The sequence below is a fragment of the Tiliqua scincoides genome, chromosome 1, assembly GCF_035046505.1.
Source record: "Tiliqua scincoides isolate rTilSci1 chromosome 1, rTilSci1.hap2, whole genome shotgun sequence".
Classification (NCBI taxonomy): domain Eukaryota; kingdom Metazoa; phylum Chordata; class Lepidosauria; order Squamata; family Scincidae; genus Tiliqua; species Tiliqua scincoides.
In genome coordinates this window covers 12,582,074-12,607,479 of record NC_089821.1, presented here as the reverse complement: position 1 = coordinate 12,607,479, position 25,406 = coordinate 12,582,074, and the positions used below count along the sequence as shown (strand labels likewise).

At 45.1% G+C, this 25,406-nt stretch overlaps 1 protein-coding gene across 5 annotated transcripts in view; it reads right to left on the bottom strand.

Annotated features, from left to right (window-relative positions):
• The window catches only part of EIF2AK4 (eukaryotic translation initiation factor 2 alpha kinase 4), a 62,439-nt gene extending 38,692 nt beyond the window's left edge, over window positions 1–23,747 (bottom strand). For 3 of the 5 annotated variants that reach the window (XM_066630650.1, XM_066630657.1, XM_066630664.1), the window contains exons 1-10: window positions 23,528–23,747; window positions 16,598–16,710; window positions 15,534–15,636; window positions 11,686–11,859; window positions 10,558–10,638; window positions 9,457–9,605; window positions 4,377–4,483; window positions 3,430–3,587; window positions 1,815–2,350; window positions 615–724 (exon numbers count right to left, since the gene is read on the bottom strand). In XM_066630650.1, the coding sequence (XP_066486747.1) occupies window positions 615–724; window positions 1,815–2,350; window positions 3,430–3,587; window positions 4,377–4,483; window positions 9,457–9,605; window positions 10,558–10,638; window positions 11,686–11,859; window positions 15,534–15,636; window positions 16,598–16,710; window positions 23,528–23,683 (1,687 nt within the window). In that variant the 5' untranslated portion in view covers window positions 23,684–23,747. Of the gene's footprint in view, window positions 1–614; window positions 725–1,814; window positions 2,351–3,429; window positions 3,588–4,376; window positions 4,484–9,456; window positions 9,606–10,557; window positions 10,639–11,685; window positions 11,860–15,533; window positions 15,637–16,597; window positions 16,711–23,527 lie in introns of those variants that run through there. The other 2 variants (XM_066630672.1, XM_066630678.1) reach the window with 2 other exon arrangements.
• Between the last annotated feature and the right edge of the window lie 1,659 nt (window positions 23,748–25,406).

The following is a 25,406-nucleotide window of genomic DNA, read 5'->3' as shown; positions in this document are numbered from 1 at the left end:
TCACCTCAGATGCTAGAGTAGAACAGTGGACTATATTTATACAGTAGAGGAGTGGATTATTGAAAATCAACAAGTGTACTTTGATGTTTATAATGATTTTCTGGAGTGAATGATCCCTAGTGCTTCATTTTCTGCCATTCTGCCTTCAAAACTTTTCAGTTTCTATTATAGTCTGCTAAGCACCATCAGGTATTTGCACATAATGAGAGAGATGCTCATTATATCAAATAGGTTTCATGCTAGAGAAAAAAAATGTGCAGGAAATAGACAACAAAATTTATTTTCTAACGTTTGAAGCACAAGAAGGGATTTCTTATCTTACGATTTTTCTCTTCTATTTTAATTGCTGTTGGACATTACAGTTTCGTATAACTGAGAATTTCTAAAAAACAAAATGTTTAAATTAAATTGAAGCTTATAAAACAACAATTCCAAAAAGTGAGGGGAAAGCTGCTCGAAAAGCAGCTGCACTGCACAATCTTGACAGATGTTTTATATAAAGATATAACTTCTTAATGCACAGACTGAGTTATCAGCCTGCATTTCATTTTTAAGTATATTTCATTTCCATCACTAGCATGTTAATGTAAAATAAAAATGGTTAAAGTATTTACCATCTGGGCTTTCTTCCATTAGAGGCATTTTCATTTGCGGAGGGTTTATAAAAATGTGTTGCAGAAGCTGCTGAGTACTCCACCTTTCTTTATCTTCCAAGCACACACACCTGATCATAAATCCAAAACAACACAGGTTAGAATTTGGTCTCTTTCAGCAGAACCAGGATGTGGGGTGTTAACTGAAAGACTATCTAGTTTATGGACTTGCAACTAAACTCATACAAAAAATAGGTAAGGGCACCGCTTCCTTAACTAACTTGCTGCTGCAGATGGAAACATTTCATCTATCCAGATTATTGCTGATAATATTGGTGAAGCTTATTCATCAAGAATAAGATAGCAAGAATATACATTATGGAAAAAAAGGGCACAATCCTAACCAGGTCTACTCAGAAGTAAATCCTATTGTGTTCAATGGGACTTACTCCCAGGAAAGTGAGGTTAGGATTGCAGCCAAAGTTAGATAAAAATGATTTATAATTTTATAAGGTGCATCCAGGGCTGGCTTTTAGGCAGCTGGGACACCCACTCACCGCAGCTTCCAATTGGCCTGAAATCTGTGGCATGCAGATGGTAGCACGGGCACCTCACTCTTTCCCCACCCTCACAGCTCCCAATGCCATCCTTTCCCCCATCTCGCTCCAGAGAAGGTTGCTGCAGATGGGGCAGCTATGGGTGAGAGTTAGGGAGTGCTGCAGGCTGGGTACTCACTGTACCACTAAGGGACAAGAGTACTATCCAACTGCACAGAATAGATTTTTTTTTCTTGGTTTGACTCCATTCAAGCTAAGAACTAAAAAAAAATTAGTAGAGGGGGCCCTGCAAGTGTTTCCAATTGGGCTCCACAGCTTCTAAGGCCAGCCCTGCATGCGCAATATCCTAACCCCTTCCCCGGGCATCATCTGCCAAGACAGGTCAATACAGATTTGCAGCAGTGCTATCGCTGGCCCAGGTTCATGTTGACCCATTGTGGCTATAGGGGCTTGCCCTGAGGAGATATCCAGCAGCTGAAATTCCCCTGCAGGATGCAGCTGAAGCTGGGCTGGTGCCACTGCATTGGCAAGGGGGAATTTCAGTAGGACTGAGCTGTTAGTGTATCAATTAATTCTAAACATACAAATTTTTCCAGGCTGTGTGTGTGCATGTATATATAGTTTTTGATGGTAGAATTAGAAAAGAAAAGAGATATGTACATACTTTTTCAGAAAGTCACAAAAATCATCAGGCAAATCATTAGGGATCATGACTGGATATTCCTTAATTATTTGTCCCTGGCTAAGAGCAAGCAACAGCAAGCCCAATCGCCACACGTCTCCTTTCTTTCCTGATTTGTTTGGCAAGGCATCTTCACTAAATCGAACTTTGGTCTGTTCAAAAACATCCTCCTTACAAATATCCGCCAAGCGCTTGGAAATACTGTAGTCTGCCACTTTGATATTTCCTTCAGTATCTACTACAATGCTGGATGCACTCAGAACTTTGTGCACCACCGAATTACTGTGCAGGTAGTCAAGTGCCGACAGTAGCTGAGCTGTGTAATGACGCAACTGATCCATGGGAACTGGAATTCCTTTGTCCAACTGCACAGAAAGCCTGTTTCCACTAACGTGTTCCAACAAAATGTCTACCACAATCGAGTCATCCTGTTCTTTAAAGTTCATAGACAGGTAACGGATTATGTTTGGGTGCTTTAGCTTCACCAGAGAGTTGAACTCCGATTCTGCCCCTTGAATCTGTTCAAAAGAAACAAATGATGAGCGACAGCCAAGAAAACTGGTCGCACCTCTCATTAAAGAAATTATAACACCTTCTATTGAAGACATTCTACCAGAATCAACTAAACCAACGTGAGAAGTTATTCAGCTTCTCACTTCTATAAACAAGTAGGTTATCCCATAGATACTTGCCTATAAGGCAATCTCACAGATAAGTCATGGGCAGGTTTTCAGCCAAAAACCATAGAATGTTACATGACGCTTGGATAAATCGGGGGTAAAAGTTGGGGAATGGTGCTTCTGAGAAGGAACCTGAGAAGGAATGGTGCTTGCCCTGGAACCTGATGGCCCTGAAGCCCAATTGAAAGGGGGGACAGAATCTGAGCAACGCCACTGTTTTTGTATACATAAACAAGGTGCTTATATGCTACTGTGTGCCATTTCCCCCCCCTTGAAGTGACAGATTTATTTAGATTGTAAATATAAAATATTTTCTATGACTGGGGTAGGAAAAGTAACCTATACATATTTTAATAAATCAATACAATAAATGAAAAGTGTGTGCATAGAACTCTTCTTCTTGTGAGCACTGAACTCTTATATCCCTTCATGGTTGGTGAGTTTTCTGCCCTTTGTGGACATGCACATTTCTAAACAAATCACCTGGCTCTCAACCACTTTGCATTGTTTTCATATTACAGAATGTTTGAGTTGGAAGGGCTTGAGAGGTCATCTAGTTCAACCCCCTGCTAAGGGCAGGCAACTGCTTGAAAACCTCCAACAAGGGAGAGCCTACTACTGCACGAGACAGTCTATTCCAGTGTTGGAATTTCTTTTTTTGTATGTACAGGCAGGAATATATTTGCCTCTGTTGAATTTCACATTGTTGGTAGGGGTCCAATGATCAAGTCTATCAAGTGAGTGTTGAATCCTGATTCAATCTTCCAGGGTTTCAGCTATAATACCATCCATCTTCATGTCATCTGCCAGTGGTGCATCTTAAGCATTCAATACCACATCAACTCAAAATTAAGACATGTCCATTCTGCCCCACAGGAACAAGGTTTTACAAGGCCAACACACACAAATGTTGTTACCTGTTTTTTGCATTTTTCAATCTTTTCTTTTTCTTCACTTGTGAGAAATTTTCCCATTTTCTTTTGCCACTTCAGAATCCATTCATGTATTAGAACAAAGTTTCCAGTGCACATCTCCAAGCCATTATAGACCAATTTACCAAGTTGCTCATCTGTGTCTAGAAACATGAAGACAGTCATTCTGAAGCAGAAACTCTGATGGACAGGCATGATAAAGAGGTTACAACTATACTTCTAAGAGCGCAATCCTAACCAACTTTCCAGCAAAAAAATGGATGGGAAGAAGTAGGGAAATGGATACACACATACTTAAGCAGAAGGTCTAAGGAACTGCTTGATTCAATCCACTGAAGGAAGTGTAAGATCAGTGGCAGTTGTTAAGCTAATCAAAAGACAGGAAAAAATTCATTTGTGGTATTTGTGAAATTGATTTCTTCATTCCCTATTAAAGTTACAAACATCCAAAATGTTTTCAAACACCAAACAGAAAGGGTGCCTATAAAGATTTTTAAAAAAAAGAAATGGAAAACTCATCAACTAAAACTTGAATTGGTTTATCTTATTATCAACAACAGTATGCAACCATAATTTTAAATGTCAGTCACGCAACTGGACAGTATTTACTCTCTATACCAGCAATTTTCAACCAGTGTGCTGTGGCACCAGAATGATCCGCAGGTGTGCTGTGCAAGTTTGGGGGAGGGTCATTTATTAGTAGGGTCATTGAGGAATGTGACCCCCCCCCCGGTAGTGTGGTGCGCCTTGTCAATTGTAAAAAAGCTGAAGATGAGCCTTTAAAATTTTAGCATCTTGTCAGTGTGCCATGAAATGAAAGAGGTTGAAAATTGCTGCTCTATACTCATATATTGAATAACATACTCTTCATTACTTGATTTTTAAAAAGACATGTACTGAAAGTGTTCACATGGATCAACTGTTGCACTTACCTATGCACCTTCCTTTGTGTACTTTTAGCTGACCAATACTGAAATACAAAATTTCACTACATCCAGGAGAATCTTCATTACTGCATGCAGAGTACTGACGCTCCCTTCTACAAAGCAAAAATCAGCAGTATTTTATTCTGAGTCGCTTGGCAAGAAACTCTCCTGCTCCTTAAAAATGACAACCTAACAGCCCAATCCTGAAGACACAGTATGCTGCTGGAATGAACACTCCAGAGGCATCATGCGCTTTCCAGCTGTTGCAAATGGCGGCACACAGAAGCATGCAGGCTGGCTGGTGTGAGAAGCAGCAAGTGGCCATCTCTTCATGGCAGTGGGCACTGCCCCAGGCAGGATCACACAGGAGGTGGGACGCGTGTGGCCTCTGGGAACCAAGTGCCTCTGGGAACTAAGTGCCAGGTAAGGCACAAGAGTTTAGCATCTGGGCGAGTTCAGCAGCAGGGCGAGGAGGCCAGGGCCCCATACACTGCCCTTCCTCTTCCCTAGAGAAAAGGGCTGCTATCCAGTGTACGGTTTTTAAAAGAACCCCTAAATAAAACAACAACAACAACAACAACAAAAGCTATGCAGTCAGACAGCCAGCAGCAGGGTGGGGGCTATCCAGTGTTCTGCATCAAGTGCCACATGTATGATTATATGCCTCTGGGGCATAAGTCATGGGTGTGTCCTCGGTGCAAGGAGCTCCAGGCTCTCAGGGAACGCGTCCGCTCCCTTGAAGCCTTGGTGGCCGACCTGGAGAAGCGCAGGCAGCCAGAGGAGGACCGTGGGGAGACTTCCGGGGACGATCAGGCTTCGTCCCAACCTCAGGCGTGCAGCTCATCGGCTGCCCGGGTGGGAAGTCTCGGGACTGGAGGACGTCATCCTGGAGAGAAGGGAAACAATCCCCTAGGGGGGACGCCTTCTTCAGGGGATGGGCCCGTATCCGAGCGCACTCGGGATACTCCTCGGCGGGAGGGGGGTCGGGGGCTTCTTGTAGTGGGGGATTCGATTATTAGAAACATAGAGAGGGGGGTTTGCGATGGATGTGAGGACCGCATGGTGACTTGCCTGCCTGGTGCGAAGGTTGCGGACATCACTTCTCGTCTAGACAGGCTAGTAGACAGTGCTGGGGGAGAGGTAGCGGCTGTGGTGCATGTTGGCACCAACGACGTGGGCAAGTGTAGCTGGGAGGTCCTGGAGGCCAAATTTAGGCTTTTAGGCAGGAAGCTGAAAGCCAGGACCTCAAAGGTAGCGTTCTCTGAAGTGCTACCTGTTCCACGCGCAGGGCCAGCTAGGCAGGCGGAGATCAGGGGTCTCAATGCGTGGATGAGACGGTGGTGTAGGGAGGAGGGGTTTAGATTCGTTAGGCACTGGGGAACGTTTTGGGACAAGCGGGGCCTGTACAAGAGGGACGGGCTCCATTTGAACCAGAATGGAACCAGACTGCTGGCGCATAACATTAAAAAGGTGGCAGAGCAGCTTTTAAACTGATCCCTGGGGGAAGGCCAACAGGAGCCGAGGGGCATCCGGTTCGGGACTCCTCATCCCTATGGGATGAGGATGGGGAGGTTAGAGAACAACAAGACAAAGGCAGGGTAGGAGAAGAAATTGGGAAAGGTAGGGTGATGGGATGTGATAAACGGTTTGGCACAATGAGAGGATGCGGGGACAAAGGAGCGAATAAGCAGCCCATCCTGGGGCATTCCGTGTATAAATGCTTTTATGCGAATGCCCGAAGTCTACGAGCAAAGGTGGGAGGAACTGGAATGTCTGGTGACAAGGGAAAATATTGACATAGTGGGCATAACGGAAACCTGGTGGAATGCGGAGAATCAGTGGGATACCGCAATCCCGGGCTATAAACTCTACAGGAGGGACAGGCAGGGGCGTGTTGGAGGTGGGGTGGCCCTTTATGTTAAGGAAGGGATAGAATCCAGCAAAGTAGAGATTGAAGGTGGGTCCGACTCCACCGTAGAATCTCTGTGGGTTAAATTACCAGGCTTGTGCAGCGATGTAATACTGGGGGTGTACTATCGTCCTCCAGACCAGAAATCTGATGGGGACCTTGAAATGAGGAAACAGATCAGGGAGGTGACAAGGAAGGACAGGGTTGTAATCATGGGGGACTTCAATTATCCTCATATTGACTGGGTCAATTTGTGTTCTGGTCACGATAAGGAAACCGGATTTCTTGACGTGCTAAATGACTGTGGCTTAGATCAGCTAGTCAAGGAGCCCACCAGAGGACAGGTGACTCTGGATTTAATTTTGAGCGGTACGCAGGACCTGGTTAGAGATGTAAACGTTACTGAGCCATTGGGGAACAGTGATCATGCTGCGATCCGTTTTGACGTGCACGTTGGGGGAAGAATACCAGGCAAATCTCTAACAAAAACCCTTGACTTCCGACGGGCGGACTTCCCTCAAATGAGGAGGCTGGTTAGAAGGAGGTTGAAAGGGAGGGTAAAAAGAGTCCAGTCTCTCCAGAGTGCATGGAGGCTGCTTAAAGCAACAGTAATAGAGGCCCAGCAGAGGTGTATACCGCAAAGAAAGAAGGGTTCCACTAAATCCAGGAGAGTGCCCGCATGGCTAACCAGCCAAGTTAGAGAGGCTGTGAAGGGCAAGGAAGCTTCCTTCCGTAAATGGAAGTCTTGCCCTAATGAAGAGAATAAAAAGGAACATAAACTGTGGCAAAAGAAATGTAAGAAGGTGATAGGGGAGGCCAAGCGAGACTATGAGGAACGCATGGCCAGCAACATTAAGGGGAATAATAAAAGCTTCTTCAAATATGTTAGAAGCAGGAAACCCGCCAGAGAAGCGGTTGGCCCTCTGGATGGTGAGGGAGGGAAAGGGGAGATAAAAGGAGACTTAGAGATGGCAGAGAAATTAAATGAGTTCTTTGCATCTGTCTTCACGGCAGAAGACCTCGGGCAGATACCGCTGCCCGAACGGCCCCTCCTGACCGAGGAGTTAAGTCAGATAGAGGTTAAAAGAGAAGATGTTTCAGACCTCATTGATAAATTAAAGATCAATAAGTCACCGGGCCCTGATGGCATACACCCAAGGGTTATTAAGGAATTGAAGAATGAAGTTGCAGATCTCTTGACTAAGGTATGCAACTTGTCCCTCAAAACGGCCACGGTACCAGAAGATTGGAGGATAGCAAATGTCACGCCTATTTTTAAAAAGGGAAAGAGGGGGGACCCAGGAAACTATAGGCCGGTCAGCCTAACATCCATACCGGGTAAGATGGTGGAATGCCTCATCAAAGATAGGATCTCAAAACACATAGACGAACAGGCCTTGCTGAGGGAGAGTCAGCATGGCTTCTGTAAGGATAAGTCTTGCCTCACGAACCTTATAGAATTCTTTGAAAAGGTCAACAGGCATGTGGATGCGGGAGAACCCGTGGACATTATATATCTGGACTTTCAGAAGGCATTTGACACGGTCCCTCACCAAAGGCTACTGAAAAAACTCCACAGTCAGGGAATTAGAGGACAGGTCCTCTCGTGGATTGAGAACTGGTTGGAGGCCAGGAAGCAGAGAGTGGGTGTCAATGGGCAATTTTCACAATGGAGAGAGGTGAAAAGCGGTGTGCCCCAAGGATCTGTCCTGGGACCGGTGCTTTTCAACCTCTTCGTAAATGACCTGGAGACAGGGTTGAGCAGTGAAGTGGCTAAGTTTGCAGACGACACCAAACTTTTCCGAGTGGTAAAGACCAGAAGTGATTGTGAGGAGCTCCAGAAGGATCTCTCCAGACTGGCAGAATGGGCAGCAAAATGGCAGATGCGCTTCAATGTCAGTAAGTGTAAAGTCATGCACATTGGGGCAAAAAATCAAAACTTTAGATATAGGCTGATGGGTTCTGAGCTGTCTGTGACAGATCAGGAGAGAGATCTTGGGGTGGTGGTGGACAGGTCGATGAAAGTGTCGACCCAATGTGCGGCGGCAGTGAAGAAGGCCAATTCTATGCTTGGGATCATTAGGAAGGGTATTGAGAACAAAACGGCTAATATTATAATGCCGTTGTACAAATCTATGGTAAGGCCACACCTGGAGTATTGTGTCCAGTTCTGGTCGCCGCATCTCAAAAAAGACATAGTGGAAATGGAAAAGGTGCAAAAGAGAGCGACTAAGCTGATTACGGGGCTGGGGCACCTTCCTTATGAGGAAAGGCTACGGCGTTTGGGCCTCTTCAGCCTAGAAAAGAGATGCTTGAGGGGGGACATGATTGAGACATACAAAATTATGCAGGGGATGGACAGAGTGGATAGGGAGATGCTCTTTACACTCTCACATAATACCAGAACCAGGGGACATCCACTAAAATTGAGTGTTGGGCGGGTTAGGACAGACAAAAGAAAATATTTCTTTACTCAGCGCGTGGTCAGTCTGTGGAACTCCTTGCCACAGGATGTGGTGCTGGCGTCTAGCCTAGACGCCTTTAAAAGGGGATTGGACGAGTTTCTGGAGGAAAAATCCATTATGGGGTACAAGCCATGATGTGTATGCGCAACCTCCTGATTTTAGGAATGGGTTAAGTCAGAATGCCAGATGTAGGGGAGAGCACCAGGACGAGGTCTCTTGTTATCTGGTGTGCTCCCTGGGGCATTTGGTGGGCCGCTGTGAGATACAGGAAGCTGGACTAGATGGGCCTATGGCCTGATCCAGTGGGGCTGTTCTTATGTTCTTATGTTCTTATGAGGTGGAATTGGGTGGAGGGTGGACAAAACAGGGAGGTGACAGGGATGGGGGCAGATCAGATCCGGGGAGGGAGTGGATTTGACGGCAACTGTGCCTGCCGAATCCTAAATACCTTTCATGGGTCCAGGCAGACTTGCACCAATGATATAGCTCACAGGGCCAGCGGGGGTTTATCCTGGGAGAAGGAAACAAATGTTCCCTTTCTGTAAGGAGGCCTCCAGAGGTCAAACTCCTCTGTAGGATGCAGTGGATACAACACTGGTGCTGCTGCATTGCCGCATGGAGAGTTCAGTAGGATTGGACTGAAAGCATATGCCCATTAAAGTGTTCTATTAAAACACTCCCATCCCCATTCACGTGAACATGGACAACGTACTTTGAACGCCCTGTGGAATGTGCACGATATTTATTGTGTCCTCCATGTTCTGTAGCATCTCCATTTGGAGAGAGAATTATTTTGTTCCCAACAGTATCTCTACTGGCAGAGATTTCCTGGTGTGTCAGAGTGGCACTTTCCAACAGCTCCTGAAAAGGAAAAAAAGTAACTGAATATCTGTGGCCCACCTCAAACCTTTAGTTTAGCAGCCTAACACATAGGCTCCCAACTCACACCCCACTTCTAGCATCTGCCAGAGAGATTGGAGGAGGCCAGCATCTCCTTAAAACAGGATTAGCTTCTCTACAGTACTGTTGCCAGGATGGACACTGTGATGATCAATTTAGTTACTACAAACTTGCAACATGACACAGCAAGCAGGGACCTTTCTGCACCTTAATTCCCACAATGCCTTTTGTCCACATGAACTGCAGATGTACAAACTGAAGCACAAGAATGCATCAAAGTAAGGAAAAACAAATTAACTATACAAGAAATGGTGTAGACCCAACCTTAAAGAACATTCAGACATTTGGGATAACAGTATAAGTACAGAAATCACAGGACTGTGTCATATTCATAACATAATATGCGGGAAGTGTACAGAAGAAACACCAGGGAACTTTCTGCTGTCCAAGCAATGGACATATGGATATAGAATCTGCAGCATGAAAATTCCAGTAACTTAAGGTTTGGTACATACAAGCTACAGCAGAATCCATTAGGGTAGCGTTGGGAAAAAGTTGTTACTCTATTACTTCCCTTCCATCAATTGACCCTCCTCCCCCTCCCTCAGATTCACACTCACATAGAACATGTACACTTATGCTCCTCTCACACTTACTCACGAACACAGGGCGATCTTAATCCCTACATAAGAATGCATGCAGATTCCCCCGCCTTGTCCCAGCATCACCATTGCCTTGACTTGGCATTGTCACTCCTACCATTAGGTTGTAGCAGTGGATGATTTGAGCGATGGCTTACTGGAAATTGTGTGATCTGTTGAGTCACCGCCTAATGGTTCAGAACATTTCCACTGCTGTGTGCTGTCTGCCTCTGATGTGTACAGCATTGCGCAAAGATAATTTTTTTAAATACCTGTTTTGCTATTTCTTTCCTTTTCTTTTCTTCTCTCTTTTCTTCTTCCCTTCTCTGTATTTCCTCAAGGATTTCACGATGCTGTAACAAATGTTACTATAATGAAATACTCTGTAAATGTTTTAAAAACTTACCTCTTCTCCCACCACTTGAAGGTAGGGAGAGCTTAGCACAGCCCCCCCCCCCCAGGAACTGAAAAGCTGCCTCTCTTGGTGGCAGAGCAGTTGTTTGCGTAGGCTCCCTACTTTTTCCATGGTTTTTGTTTTTTTTAACAAAAGAGAAGTAACTCTTCCTTCTTCCTACACAGAGCTTGCTGATGCAGGCATCCTGCTATTTCTTTTTTTGGGGGGGGCGGGGCGGGGGGAAGTCAGCCGCCATATTTTTTTTAATTGGAAAACACCAACAATTACAGCCTAACCTGCTGGAGGCAACTCTTTCTAATGCCTCCCTGGAGACTGATGACACAAGTGCTGTCTTTATTACTGGACAAACAGAGGTAGCTCTCCCTGGTGGCTTTAATTGCACAGGCGTCCCTGACTGTTTTGTCCCTTGCAAGCCACCATAGTGACTGAGCTGATTAGCAATTCTCTTTATTCCTTCCATGTTAGTGTGTGTACTGCTTTAAACAGACTGCCTGCTAAAGCAGAAAAGAGTAGCTTGGGAAAGGCAAAAGATTCGGTTTTTAAAACTTGTTGGGTCCTTTACTTTTTTTTTTTTTAACTGGCTGGATTAGGTGAGGCTCTGCCTCCCCTGCCTACCCTGACTGCACATCACTGGCTGAAACTACACAAGGAATAATACTGGCCCCAGAACTTTTGAGGAAGCTCATAAGTCAGACATAGTATATTCTTATTTACATCAGCAGAATGCTGTGGACATGATCAGTATAAGCACATGGGCTGAGACTGCAGCCACAGTAGTGGTACAGAGTTCCATGCAGCTTGAGATGAAAACAGCTTCCTGGCCAGGAGATATATAGCTTCAACATATATAAACAGAGGGGATTTACTGAATTCCAGTCCATATGAGCAATCCTTATCCATGGATTTGAACTTGAAGGTTTTGGCTCTTTGCATATTCATATGAACAAAAGGTGGGAGAGGTGCAGAAACTGTGTACTGTTCTCACCATCTGTTCTTCTTTTCTCCGAAGATCTTGTATTCGCTGCTGTTCCTCCTGGGCCAGCCTTTCTTGCTCCCTTTGTTGATTCTTTAGCATTTCCTCATGGAAAGACTTTGAAGGTGGTTTGTTGTAATCACTGAGAAATGACTGCACATACTCAGCTAGCTCAAATATCATCACCTGGGGAGGAAAGGCAAGTGTAAAATGTGGTTTGCAAAAGTGCTTATAAGTGAGAAGAAATACGGATCAAGCCTCATTATCCACTGGAGTTCCTTTCTACAACCCCCAGTTGCAGTGCAAAAACAAAAAAACCAGTGGATACCAATCAGTGGAAAAATAGTTTTAAAGACCCACTTCCAGGTATCTTGCTCCTCCATTGGCACCCCAGAATGCACTGGTATAGGCGCTATACTGCATTCAGCCACTAGATGGGATGAATAATGGAATCTCATGGAATGAAATTACAGGTCCAGCCTTGTTATACATGGATTTTTTATACACGGATTTGACTCAACACGAATGGCCCCTGCAAATGAGAAGGAATGTGCTGATCCCTGGAGAAGGGAAAAAAATGCACCCCTTTAAAATCACTGTTTAAAAAACTGCTTCTTACTGTTAAAGAGAGACAGTCATGCAAGTGATTACAGGTATAACCTAATTATCCTCAGATTTTTCTATCTCAAAGCTGATGAGAGGGCCCTTTAAATTAAAGGAAAACAGTCTAATAATGCCAGAGAAGGCAGCCAGCTGACAATCCATCAATAATTCTCTCTGTAGGTTTCACTCCTCCCTTCCCCCTGAGCAGAAGAAGGCTGAATGGCAGCAATTATCACCTTCTCCATTCTTTTCCCCCTTGCTGGGGCTCCTGGTGAAGGGAGGGATTGCTACCTCATAGTGAAGCCTAAGCGCCTGGAGAGAGACTAATTGTCTCTGTGTGCATTACATAGGTCAGCAAGGCTGTTTTTAAATCATCAGAGCAAAGAGACTGTTTTTTAAATTGATTTGCTATAGTGCATTTTTTGCCATCCATGTGAGTTCTTGGAAGGTTTAATGAGACTCATGATTAATGAGACTCAACCTGTATTCCATTATTCACTCCATCTAGTGGCTGAATGCAGTATAGCAGTGTTTCTCAAACTGTGGGTCAGGACGCACTAGGTGGGCCGGAAGACAATTTCAGGTGGGACCCCATTCATTTCAATATTTTATTTTAATATATTAGACTTGATGCTACCATGATATGTGACTGCATTTGGGGAAATGTTACAGACCTGTACTTTTAACAAAATACTATGTATATTATTTTAACAATGATAGTAAAGGAAACTTACTCCTGGGTACGTGTGGGTAGGATTGCAGCCTAGGATAGTTAAAAATTTCCCCTGCTTGATGAGGTCACTTCCGGTGGGTCCCAACAGATTCTCATTCTGTCCCGGTGGGTCCCGGTGCTAAATGTGTGAGAGCCACTGCAGTATAGTATCCATACGATACATTCTGAGGTTACAATAGAGGAGCAAGAAACCTGGTAGTGGGTCTTTAAAGCTACCTTTAACCATAAGTAAGAAACATAAGAACAGCCCCACTGGATCAGGCCATAGGCCCATCTAGTCCAGCTTGAGAAGCTTGCAACCAATGTGGTTTAACAGTGCAAAGGTAGGAAATGGATTTTGGGTGCTTTCCCCCCCTTGTTACAAGGCATTCAAAGGTGGACCCTGGTATCAGTGGCGAGTCAAATCAGTAGATACTGAGGTCCCTCCTGTACATATTTACACTTGCGTGATCAAGTACCACTTATTTCAAGGCCATTTACAACTTACAAAAGGCAAGCAAAAAATCTTGTCACATAAGACAAGCATCAGCTGTTGGATGCTAAATCTCCTCTTTTTTTGCATATCTTTCAGGGTTGAACATTCCAGTTGCTTCTCCTGAACACAAGTCTTGGCACTGAAAATAGCCAGGCATATAAACCATTTCTACGGTTTTGAATCATCTGGGCAAAACTAAAATCATAATCAGCTATCAGCAGTGTCTCAGAATACAGTTCTACAGAAGCAGCACTATTTTTAAAGAAACACTCTCTCCCTCCATTATAAACAGCCAACCTCCATGTGACTACATTCACATTAATCTTAAGAAAATGTATGTGGACTGCTATTAAAAATGCTATTCTGAGATAACTATGGCAGTTAAAAGTGAGACTGTAAACACAATAACACTAGTGAACAAGAGCACTCTCATCACATACATTGAATTTCTTACAAGTACTCAATTTGCCTACTCAGACTTTGAATACATGCTCATTTTCATCTAAGCACAATATTAAAGTGCTTTGGAATGTATAATCAAAACTTACCAAGTTCAAGGTCTATGTCAGCATCCTCCTGGCAGAGGATAACTCAATCAAAATTGCAATTGCCATAGCTATTAAAAAACTTTTACTGTATCCTTCTCAAGCCAAACCAGTTGAAACTAAGAAAAACTGTTTTGGTTCTGACTCACTGCAGATATTCCAATAGATGGGGCAATTCTTACTTGGAGACAAGGGTGCCGTCTATCCCCACTCTAGTTTATTAAGTACTCTGGCACTGGAAAGTACAATTCTGACAACATGATGACAATGTAGTACTATCAGTAATACTTTTCAGATAGTGTTAATAACAACACAATTATTATCAAGGTATTTCTGGCAGGAAACCAGACATAAATAATGCTTCTCTGACACCCCAATTCAAGTCCCAAAAATATTAGGATGCAAGACCTTTTAGTATGACTACTTTCAGAGAAAATACTAGGCTCAAGTTGTCAACTGGAGCTCTTCAAAAGTGCACTTTGCAAAAGTGCACTTTGTCACAGAAACATCTGTTTCTGCAAAAACAGATGTTTTTTGCATCTGCAAAAGTGCACTTTGTCACAGAAACATCTGTTAAAAGCAGCTATGGGAGCACTATGACAACTGAATGACCAGTCATGTTTAGGGAGCAAGGACAAAAAAGGGGGTAGATCAGTGATTCCCAAACTTTTTAGCACCAGGACCAACTTTTTAAAATGACACTCTATCTGGAACCACCTAGCTTTACCAGACTTTAAGAAAAGGAGATCTAAAATAAATATTTTATTTATTTGTATATAATAAAACCCAGAAAAAAGACCTGTATACCATCTGTATAAATAAATGTTTATTTATCTCCCTATAAGCTTGCAAACTGTAGGAGCTCAGCTCTTGCAGAGCAGTTAGCAGCTATCTCAAAAACTGCTGGAGCTGAGCTCTTTGCAGGGTTATTAGCAGCCACCTATTTGATTTTTGAATACCCTCAGGGTTTGAAGCAATTAGTATCCATTCTTTCTATCCACCCTTTGGCGATTCACCCAAAATCAGGTCGCAACCCACCAGTGGGACCCAAACCACAGTTTGGGAACACTGGAGTAGATACTTCTTGTAGACCTGCCCCCCCTCCCCACTAAAGATACATGCTGAATAATACAGGTAATTAGCTCTCTGAAGGAGAGAGGGAGGTGAGGCTCCCTGCAAAACATAGTGCTTTGCATCCCCTCTAGCTATGCCACTGGGTAGAGGGGTTTTAGCCAAGGGAATTCACAGGGAGAAAAAACAATTCTGTTCACGTTTTGCAAGAATATAAACAACAACTTTTGCCAAGGATCAGAATGACCAGAAGCTGTAGAACAATCAAGAACACAATCCCTATGCCTTTAGGTTCATAACCTCTAAGCAGAGAGAAACACACATCCACATAAACGCACAGACACTGCATGTCATTTTCCAATTGAAAATATATGCTAATACATCAATGCTCAATATCTAGGTCAAAAATGAACACAGACTTTAAACTGCTTACCTCTCCACAACGCTCTTGTGCTAATTTCTCTAGGCTGGATTTTAACAAGTTAATATTTTCATTGGAAAGACCCTTGGCATTTCTAAGCTCAATTTCAGGAACACTAGAGTGGAGAAAGAGTCACAGGAAACAAGTAAAACTTGTAGAACAAGTTTTACAAATACTTATCCAAGTTACATAACATCAATATACTACTACATACCACTCAAATAATTTCTACAGTTTTGTATTCTCCCAATACAAACTCAAAAAGAATTCTGTAATACTAGACTGACACTAACCATCTGTATAAAGTATCTGCATTCCCCACTCCCCATGATTTGTACCCTGCAAAAAACATTCCCAGCCATTCACTGTAGCGTATAATTCACTGTTAACATTCGGGATGGGATCTAGAGCAGCAGCATGGAAGCCCCAGCTGAAGAGATGCCACTGGAGCTTAGGCACCCAGGGACACATTCATCCTCTGTCAATTTGACACAAGGCACTGTTGTAGTCTCTGCAGGTCCTCCAATGCTTTGAGCTGGAATTTGCAATATTTTTATTACCCAATGAAGTTATGCCAGGTACTCAATGCTCTAGTTCAGTGTTTCTCAAACTGTGGGTCAGGACCCAATTTTGGGTGGGTACCCACTAATTTCAATATTTTATTTTAATATATTAGCCTTGATGCTACCATGGTATGTGACTACATTTGGGGAAATGTTACAGACCTGTACTTTTAACAAGCTACTATGTATATTCTTTTAGCAATGATAGTAAATGGGACTTACTCCTGGGTTAGTGTGGGTAGGATTGCGGCCTAGGATTGTTAAAAATTTTCCTGCTTGATGAGGTCACTTCCAGTCATGACATCACTTCCGGTGGGTCCTGAAAGATTCTCATTCTAAAAAGTGGGTCCCGGTGCTAAATGTGTGAGAACCACTTCTCTAATTGAATGCTTTATAACATTAAGATACTTCCATATCTAATTTTACCCAGTACATTCAGAGATGTAGTTACAACTACTCCATTTTTTAAAAACTTTTTTAGGAAGCTACAAAATGAATTTGTTAAGTACTCACATATCAGGATACGTTTGGGGACACTTGACCCACAAGTCAACTTTGGCATAGACTTCATGGTCTCCAGCCAAGCCCTGAGGTCGCAAAACTAGATTGATCTCTGGAGACTGTACCTGAAGCATTAAACACAACAATATACAAGCGTAAGGAACATCAAGAAGCAGCGAATGGGGGGTGCTCTTCAGCTGAGAAGCTTCCTATCTGTTCCCCGGAACAGTTACCAAATCTACCCCTTATGACACACTTTGACTACTTTCTTCAGCCCACATATAGGAACAAACCTGTTGGGTTTTAAAGAAAAGTAGCTGCAGGAGGCGGCAATGGTGAATGGAGAAAGCCACTTAAGGCCCAATCCTATCTGAAGGATATGCCAGTGAATCAACATGTACACCGGTGCAACAGGAGCCTCTCTGGGACACAGGCCCCCCTGTCGATGACTGCAATGTGGATGCCAGTGTAATGGAAAGAAAACACCATGCTGTCATAATGTGAACATAGCCCAGACATTGGTATAAGCCTGGTGGTGGAGAAGCAAAACATAGGGGTGTGCCATGAGCAGGGCAAGGAGGAGTCAACAGATGTGAGATACTAACTACCCTTCAGTCAATGGACACACCCTCAATGCCAGAAAAATGAATGCAGACCCAGTGTAGGTAGGAAGAATCCTATTGAGAGCAAAGGGTAAGTAAAAAAGCAGAAGAAAAATGCAAGCCATGCCATCCCTTCCCTACCCATTCTCTCACAATGAAGCACAGGATACAGACTACATCTGGCTGCCAATCACAGCACACCCACCCCAGCATATAAGCCCCTTGCAAGGAAACTACAGCTCACATCACAAGGTGCATGACATAGGCTGCACTTCTCTAGCCCTTCGAAAGGAAACTTTGGTGTTGGGAAACATGGTGAAATGATACTCTGCATGCAAAGGGAGCACTTTATATGAATCATCTCTTGTCTCTCACATGTGTGGCAAGACACTGTGTTAATCCTTGCCCTCTCAGAATTCTTACTGCAGCTATTCTGTGACGTCTCCACAAATGAACAGCCAACTGGAGCCTCCACCACCCCAACAAGGAAAGCACAATGCATCTGATATAGTTAAGCAAGGGAGGGAAATCCATATGGCGATGCAACCAGGCCAAAGCCCACTCTTTCCCAGAACATAACCCACCAGCCTCACCCAAGGGGTTCCTGCCACAAATACAATGGCTCACCCACCCCCAACAGCCAAAGATGGAACTGCCTGCCTTGCCAGAGAATGCCTGGGACCCCAACGATTGCTCATGCTGGTCAAACACTCACCTAAAACACTCAACGTAGGATTGTAGCCATGCCATAGGGGGCTGAACAGTGATCCACTGCAGACAGCCACTGAAGCCCCCACCCCCGGAAAGATATAGTAAAGGTCCAAGCCACCATCAGTATTTAGACTGTTTGGGATACATGGTTTAGCTTTTGACATTCCTGGGACACCAAGGGTGCAATCATAACTGTGCCCTAGGCTGGCGCAAGTCCTGTGTCCCAGAGAGTTTTGTGTCCCAGAGAGTTGCGTTTTGCAACCCCTTGACAGGGGGGCTTGTGTCCCAGAGAGGCTGCTGTTGCACAGGTGTACAAGTCCCTTGCACCGGCCCAGGAGGGTCACAAACGTGCCATAAAGCACATTTGCGCCTCCTTGGGAGCCGAATGGGCCAGTGCAGTGATGCGTGCCAACACACAGAGTTTGTATCCAGCCTCTGCGCTGACTTGGGGAGGGAGGGTTGTGTCAGCTGAGATCGGCTAATGCAGGGGTCTGGGGGAGGATGGGGAGGAGGCGGGAGAGAGGTGTTCCAGATTGGGGGGAGGGCAGGCAGAAGGCAGTCCTGGGGGTGGGCAGGTGGGGAGTGGAGGCAGGGTTGGAACCCAGCTGTTATGCTGGATCCCAACCCTGTTCCACAAGCAGCACGGAGTGGCTTGAAGCTGCTCTGTTCTCTTCAGACCTATGCCACGTCCGGAGGTGACCCAAGTTCAAAAAGACCCATTGGGGCTGTGGTGGCTTACCTGGGAGTAAGGGGAAGAGTTTCCCCTTGCCTCCAGCTGAGCCACTTCTGGGCCCAATATTGCGCTGGATACAGCGCGGGCCCCCTGGCCTGCCTGTTCCAGGGCAAGTTAGGATTGCACTGCATGTACCCAACATATGTACCAGTTCTGGAGGTCTGTTTGGAAGCTGAAATGTATGTAGGTTGAAACAGCTGGCTCTTGCTGGCCCAGGACTATTGCACCTGCACAAAAGCACCACAAAGGACATACTGCTCCTGCATGAAAGCAATGATGCACCCGTTCATAAGTCAGGGAGCCAACATACTCATAGTTTGCAGCTAGAAGTCATGTTTGGCAGCCACAATGTTACAAGGGAGGGAAACAAGAGTCTTCACCACCACTGACATAAATAAATTTATATTTAGTGCAGCTCCACCACTCACTTGTGCCTTCTGCCTTTTTTGGCACCTTGCAGCTGCACCATGTTTTTTGGTTGCTGTTGTGGTGCAAAATCATGGAAACAAACTCACAACATCACACTGGTGTAAGAGCTTTTACAGAAGGTCAAAATGCTGCAACTGCCCTATCTTAACTGGTTTCTTGATCAAGTCATATCTTATAGGGACAGATAGATTCTAAACTCACGCCAAGGCAAATTATAGTTATCTAGCATAATCATGCCTGTCATTAACAGCCTAATACAGTGGTTCCCAAACTGTGAGCCACGGCTCTCCAGGGAACCACGGAAACCAGCAAGGGGAGAAGAAGATTCTTCATGAAAAACCTTCTGCGCTATACAATGCATAAAATTTTAGCCCAAATGGGGAACTGCAGCCAATAGCCCAATTAGTCAAGGGAGCCAGCAGTCAAAAAGGTTTGGGAACCACTGGCCTAATCCTATCCCCCACTATGCTATAGCATGCAGCCACACGTGGTGGGGGGATGGTGGAAGGGTGACTGAACGCAAAATCAAAGTAAAAAACTTTTGGACAGCCTGATCCAGCACAACTCCCTCAGTGTGAATGCAGCCACGCCAACATGGCTCGCACTGCATCCTGAGGAGAGTTTTGAGCTGCAAAGGACTCCTTGAGGTAAGGGAACATTTTCACCCTCCCACCGGGTCTACTTGAACCTGTGCCCACAATTCTGCTGGTGCAGACCTGGGCCGGTGGATTGAGGCCAGGAAGGGAGACAGGATACTGTTAGAGCTGCTGCTGCTGCTACCTCCCCATTCCCGGCCTTGACACTTCCCCCTCCCCTCTCATGCCAACTTACTGGTGCCAGGGCTTTTCTAAAGCTCGCTGATGCAGCGACCTGGCTGTGTAAAATGTTGAGTTATGTTCTGCAACCACTGAACACACAAAACACACATTCTGGTGGCACAGTGGGCCCTTAATTACAGCAGTGTAAGGTTACAGGCTTACAATGAACAGCACAAGGAGAATTGTATCAAGGGATCCCACACAGATGTCTTGGGGTTGGCACTCTGCATAGTCTCTGGAGAAAACAGTATGAATAAAGGCCCTGCTAATTAAGCTTAATTAGCAAGCAAGAGAAATTACTGGTATTCATTTTTCAGTGTACATAAGATGCTTCTCAGTTCAGCAGCAGCAGTCGGTAAAAGCAGAGAATTCCCTTTGCTAATTATCTCACTTGCTCACTTTGAGAGAAAGCAAATGATGCTGGTAATTATCATATACTGAGGTCTGAGCAACTCAAGAAGGAAAGGTGATAAAACCAGACATGCTGGATGTTGAGAACAATGGGCAGGTTTGGTTAAAATGACCTTTGCAATCATTTCTAACGGTTCTAACAATGATGATTCTAGGGTATTGCAGGTAGATTTCTCTTGACACACTTCAAAGTCAGCCCCACATTCAACATGTCAAGCATGGATATGTTTATAATCCTGGAGATTATCTTTCTCCAGGAAGAAATACAGCTAATGTACCATTATCAGTTATGTGTAATTTTTTTTTATCCATCCCAGACTACACATCATTAACATAAATCTGCGTTGCTAATGATTTCATTATTTTTTAATATTTTTTAAAGCATACTGGAATATAACAGCCACATTTTCTTAATATGTCCTTTAATTTAATGTAAAATAGATACTCCAATATGCAACAGGTGCTCCGGTATGGCCATTATGCATAACACTAAGCTTACACAATAAATACACACCACATTTGATTGTTTCTGCTACTACTTGACCAGATACTCAACCTTAAATATGAACTAAGGGTGTCGGAAAAAACTTACATCAATTTTCTCCTGTTTTTCTTTCACCAGAGGCTTAAAGACACTGCTTAGAGACAATTACCAAAACAGGCACTGACTAGACCTAAACCTACTTATCTTTAGCAAGACAGCTGTATCATGTGTTCTCAGACCATGTCCTGGGATTATTTATTTAAAGGATTTATATCCCACTTCTCCCCCTAGAACATAGTTCACTCAAAATGTTTACAATAAAAAAGTTTTAAAAAACCAATTTACAATTAAATACAAAATAAAATACAGCAGCTAAAATTACCAGGAACAAAAGTATAAAATAGAACCAGCAGAGACAAAGAATCCTAACATGAAACGTATTCAATAGCGGAAAGCATGACCCCCCCCCCCCCCAAAAAAAAAATATTTTAAGGCTTCATTAGAAGACCAAAGGGAGGGTAGCACATCTTAGTTCTACTGGGAGGGAATTTCATAAAAAATGATGCTACCATGGAGAAGCACTGCTAACCTGTCTTCCGCCAGGTGTGTGGCACATGCACCAGGGCGCCCTCAGCAGATAAGCTAATTCATAAGGAAGGGGACGGATATTTCACAGCTCTTCTGAACTTTGGCAACATGTCTATGATCATGTCTCATCTACTCTCTGTGGTATTCCCAACCAAGAGACATGTAGTGGTGGAACATCTCCATAGGCACACCTGGCTGCTAGTGGCAGTGGGTGTCTCCAATATCAGGTTGATCTGAACATAAGAACAGCTCTGCTGGATCAGAATCCAGCTTCCTGTATCTCATAGTGTCCCACTATCTCCCTGTACAGATATCCCTGTATCTAACAGTGGTCCACCAAATGCCCCAGGGAGCACACCAGATAACAAGAGACCTGCATCCTGGTGCACTCCCTTGCACTGGCATTCTGACATAGCCCATTTCTAAAAACAGGAGGTTGCACATACAATCTGGGGGAAGAGCCTCCCATGCCCCCTGTTGTTGGGGCAAGATGTGCCCAGCTTTATGGACAGCTACCTGTGGCAAATGCTGACAGGCCTGTGGAAGCACCTCCAAATGCACTTACACCGCATCAGCCTGGTTTGAAGACAGCTATAATGAAGACCTTGGAGGCCACCATACCCCTCATGGAGGCCATGAGCAAGGTGTGCCAGGAGAAGGCAGCAGGGTGGTGGTGGAAACAACAAGATGGGAGAGGGTGGGGAAGATTATGGGGCCTGGTGAGGCTCAGACCTAGGATAAAGAGAGAGCCCATGATGATAAGAGGGCAGATCTTTCTCCATGGTTGAGGAAACCTGGTGGAGGAGTCTGGCAGTCTCTCTTGAACCTCATAGGCAGGAGACCCCCTCCAACGAAGCAACACCTGGCTGCCTAGCTTGCAGGGGAGCTCATGGGTGGCAACAACTTCCTCCCTGCAGCTGCTTTGAGACCCACAGGGGATGGCACTCCAACCTGCACTCTACAGAGAGAAAGGGGGCAGGGGAAAGAGCCTGACCCTGTGCAAGAGAAACCAATGGCCCAGTGGAGTAGATAGAGGGGGTGCAAAGCACTACATTTTTACAGGAAGTCTCAGTGCAGCATGCAAACATCCCCTTCAGAGCCAGTCCCTGTGATGGGGGCAAAACAGAGGCATTCACCTTTTCTCCAGGTCTTCTCTGGCATTTGCCGCCATATTGCTCTCACCAAGTGGAATGGCTCTGAAGGGGAGGGACTGCTTGCAGGCTGCACTGAGACTCCCTGCAAAAGCTCAGCGCTTTGCACACCCTTTAGCTAAGCCACTGCAAAATCTCCAGCTGCTGAACCTCACACTGTTTGTATTTAACAAATTAACCTGCTTTAAACATCCTGGTGGTGACTAAAAACTCCCTAGGTCAGTGCTTCCCAAACATTTTAGAGACCCTAGAGCAGCCATTTTCAACCACCGTGGCACACTGGTGTACGGTGGATGGGCTGCAGGTGTATCGCAGGAGTTTGGGGAGTGTCATTCATTAGTAGGGCAACTAGGGGATTTGAGCCCCTACCAGCAGCATGGTGTGCCTTGTCAATGGTCAAAAAAATGGACGGTGTGTCTTGACAATTTTAGCATCTTGTCAGCTGCCTGAGCTATAATGGTGATTGGGCAGCAGTGCTTCCCCCCACCCAGCAGCAGCTTCTTTGCACACAGCCCAATCTGTGCTGTCAGTTGCACAAACCACCAAAATTGGGTCCCGATCCACTGGCGGGTGGCAGACCCACAGTTTGAGAATCGCTGCCCTAGGTGGTTATAGTGATGCATCTTAACTCATCCATTAAGCAAACTTTGCACATGAGAAGAGGCAGGCAGGGCTGACGCAAGTCAAACAAGCCCCCTGAGGCTGCAATGCTCTGCACACTTTTCCTCTGAATAAGCCCTACTGAGCCCAATGGGACTTACTTCTGAGTAGATATGCATAGGATTGGGCTCTAAGGCTGCAATGCTATGCACACTTTCCTGGGAGTAAGCCCCATTGAACCCAAACGGACTTACTTCTGAGCAGACATGCCTAGGGTTGGGCTCTAATTCAGCCTGAAGGAAGCTCTTTGCCCCCCAGCCGCATCCGCAGGGAGCTCCTTTCCACTTCCAGCTCACAAGGTGCATGCACAAGCTCAGCACCAGTCGGAAGGCCAGGCGAGCCTCTCCGCAGTTACCTTCCAGCCCCGCCGGTTTCTGCTCAGGTCTTGGAAGTCCCTCCCATAGATGGATTCCAGCACTTGCAGCTCGTTCTCCTGTCGGAGCTGGTGGCTCTCGGGCTGCTCCGGGACCTGCTCCGCCCGCGGGTGCCCTGCACCGCTCGCCAAGGCCATGCCAGCTCCGGGGAACCGGAGCCCAGGAGAACGAGAGGAGCAAGCGCCGCGGGGACAGGCCCCTGCCTGCCAGCCAGGCACCGTTGCGCAGCGGAGGGCGGAACCAAGCAGCTCTTCCGCCCGGCTTGCAAGCCCCACTAATGTCGCTGCTGCTTCTGCTGCCCCTTGCGACTGCACGAGGAGAAGGAACCTGGAGGCAGTGGCGTAGCTGGGGGGGCAAAGCAATAAGTTTTGTAGGTCAACTTAGTTTCCCAAGGCTCCTCATTGACCCTTCCCGCTTTGCAAGACCTGCTCCTCCCCAGGGCTACCGGATGTCCTCTTTTTCCAGGACGTATCCTCTTTTTTAGCCTCCTATCCTGGAAAAGAACTTAAATGTCCTCCTTGTGAGGAGGCAGCTCAGAGCCTTCTTGTAATTAATAAATTATATGTAATATAGTTTAAAATTTAATGATAAGTAATAATAGTGTTTAAATTAACCACATGAAATCAATATACTAGTGTTTTTTAGCTTTTATTTTGTCATGCCCTACATTTTTCTTGGATTTCCTACATTTTGGGGACATTTAAACACTATATTATCATTAAATTTAAATCTATATTGTATATAATTTATTACATATAATTTATTAATTACAAGGAGACTCTGCTACAGGAGCCACTCACAGGGAAAAGAAGGGCATTTAAGTTATTTTCTAGGACTGGAGGCTAAAAAAAGAAGTCATCTGGTCACCCTGCCCCCAATAAAAGAAGGGAGAAGCCAGCACACTTTGATGCTTTGAAGAGTAGTGCAGCAAGCAGGGAGAAATTCTGCAGCATGCAGTGGCATAGTTAGAGGGGCTGCAAAGCACTAAGTTTTGCAGGGACCCTCACCTGCTCCTCTCCTTCAGAGCCAGGTGTACACCTCAGTTTTGCTGCCCACCCTGCTCCAAAGGGGAGTGGCCCCTTGCACACTGTGCTGAGGCTCCCTGAAAAACTTAGTGCTTTGCACCCCCTCAAGCCTGGAGGCACAAATAAGAAGACTGGTGACTGAAGACAGAATCACCTAGTGGCCTATAGCTATTAAAGAAATACTAACTTTGTCTGAACAGCTGGACAGCCATGAGATGGGGAGGGGGGAGGAGTACTGCCCCTTCTCCTGAATAAATCTTGTACAAGCTTGCAAGGATTAACAACCTTATGGACAGCATATACTAAGTCAAAGCACAACAGGCTGTCAGGACTCCCATAGCCAGCAGCAAGTGTCTGTTTACACCAGGGGTATCCAAACATTTTGACATGATGGCCCCATTATCTCTCTGACACTGTATGGCCTCGCCTCCCCTGAAAAAAGAATTAATTTACATTTAAAATTTGAATAAATTTACATAAATGAATTTATTAGAGATGGAACTTATATGAATGAACGAAGGTCTTGCAGTAGTTCAAGGCTTATTAAAGGCCTTGCACAAAGCAAGGCCAGCCTTTCCTTTGCTGCCACTGCTGCATCACAGATGTGAAACAGCAAGTAGTGGAGGGAGCCCTTGTCCCACAGCTCAGGTGAGAGGTCAGACATCCTCATGCTGAAAGCAGTTGTTTTGGGCCAGCCCAGGCTCCAGCAAGTCTCCAGAGGGCCAGAAGCTCATTGGAGACTGGGGGCTCCCCAAGGGTTTGGGCACCCCTGGTTTACACAACAGAGAGGCTCATAATGCAAAGAAGAGGCAATCTATCTCCAGTAGCCTGTACA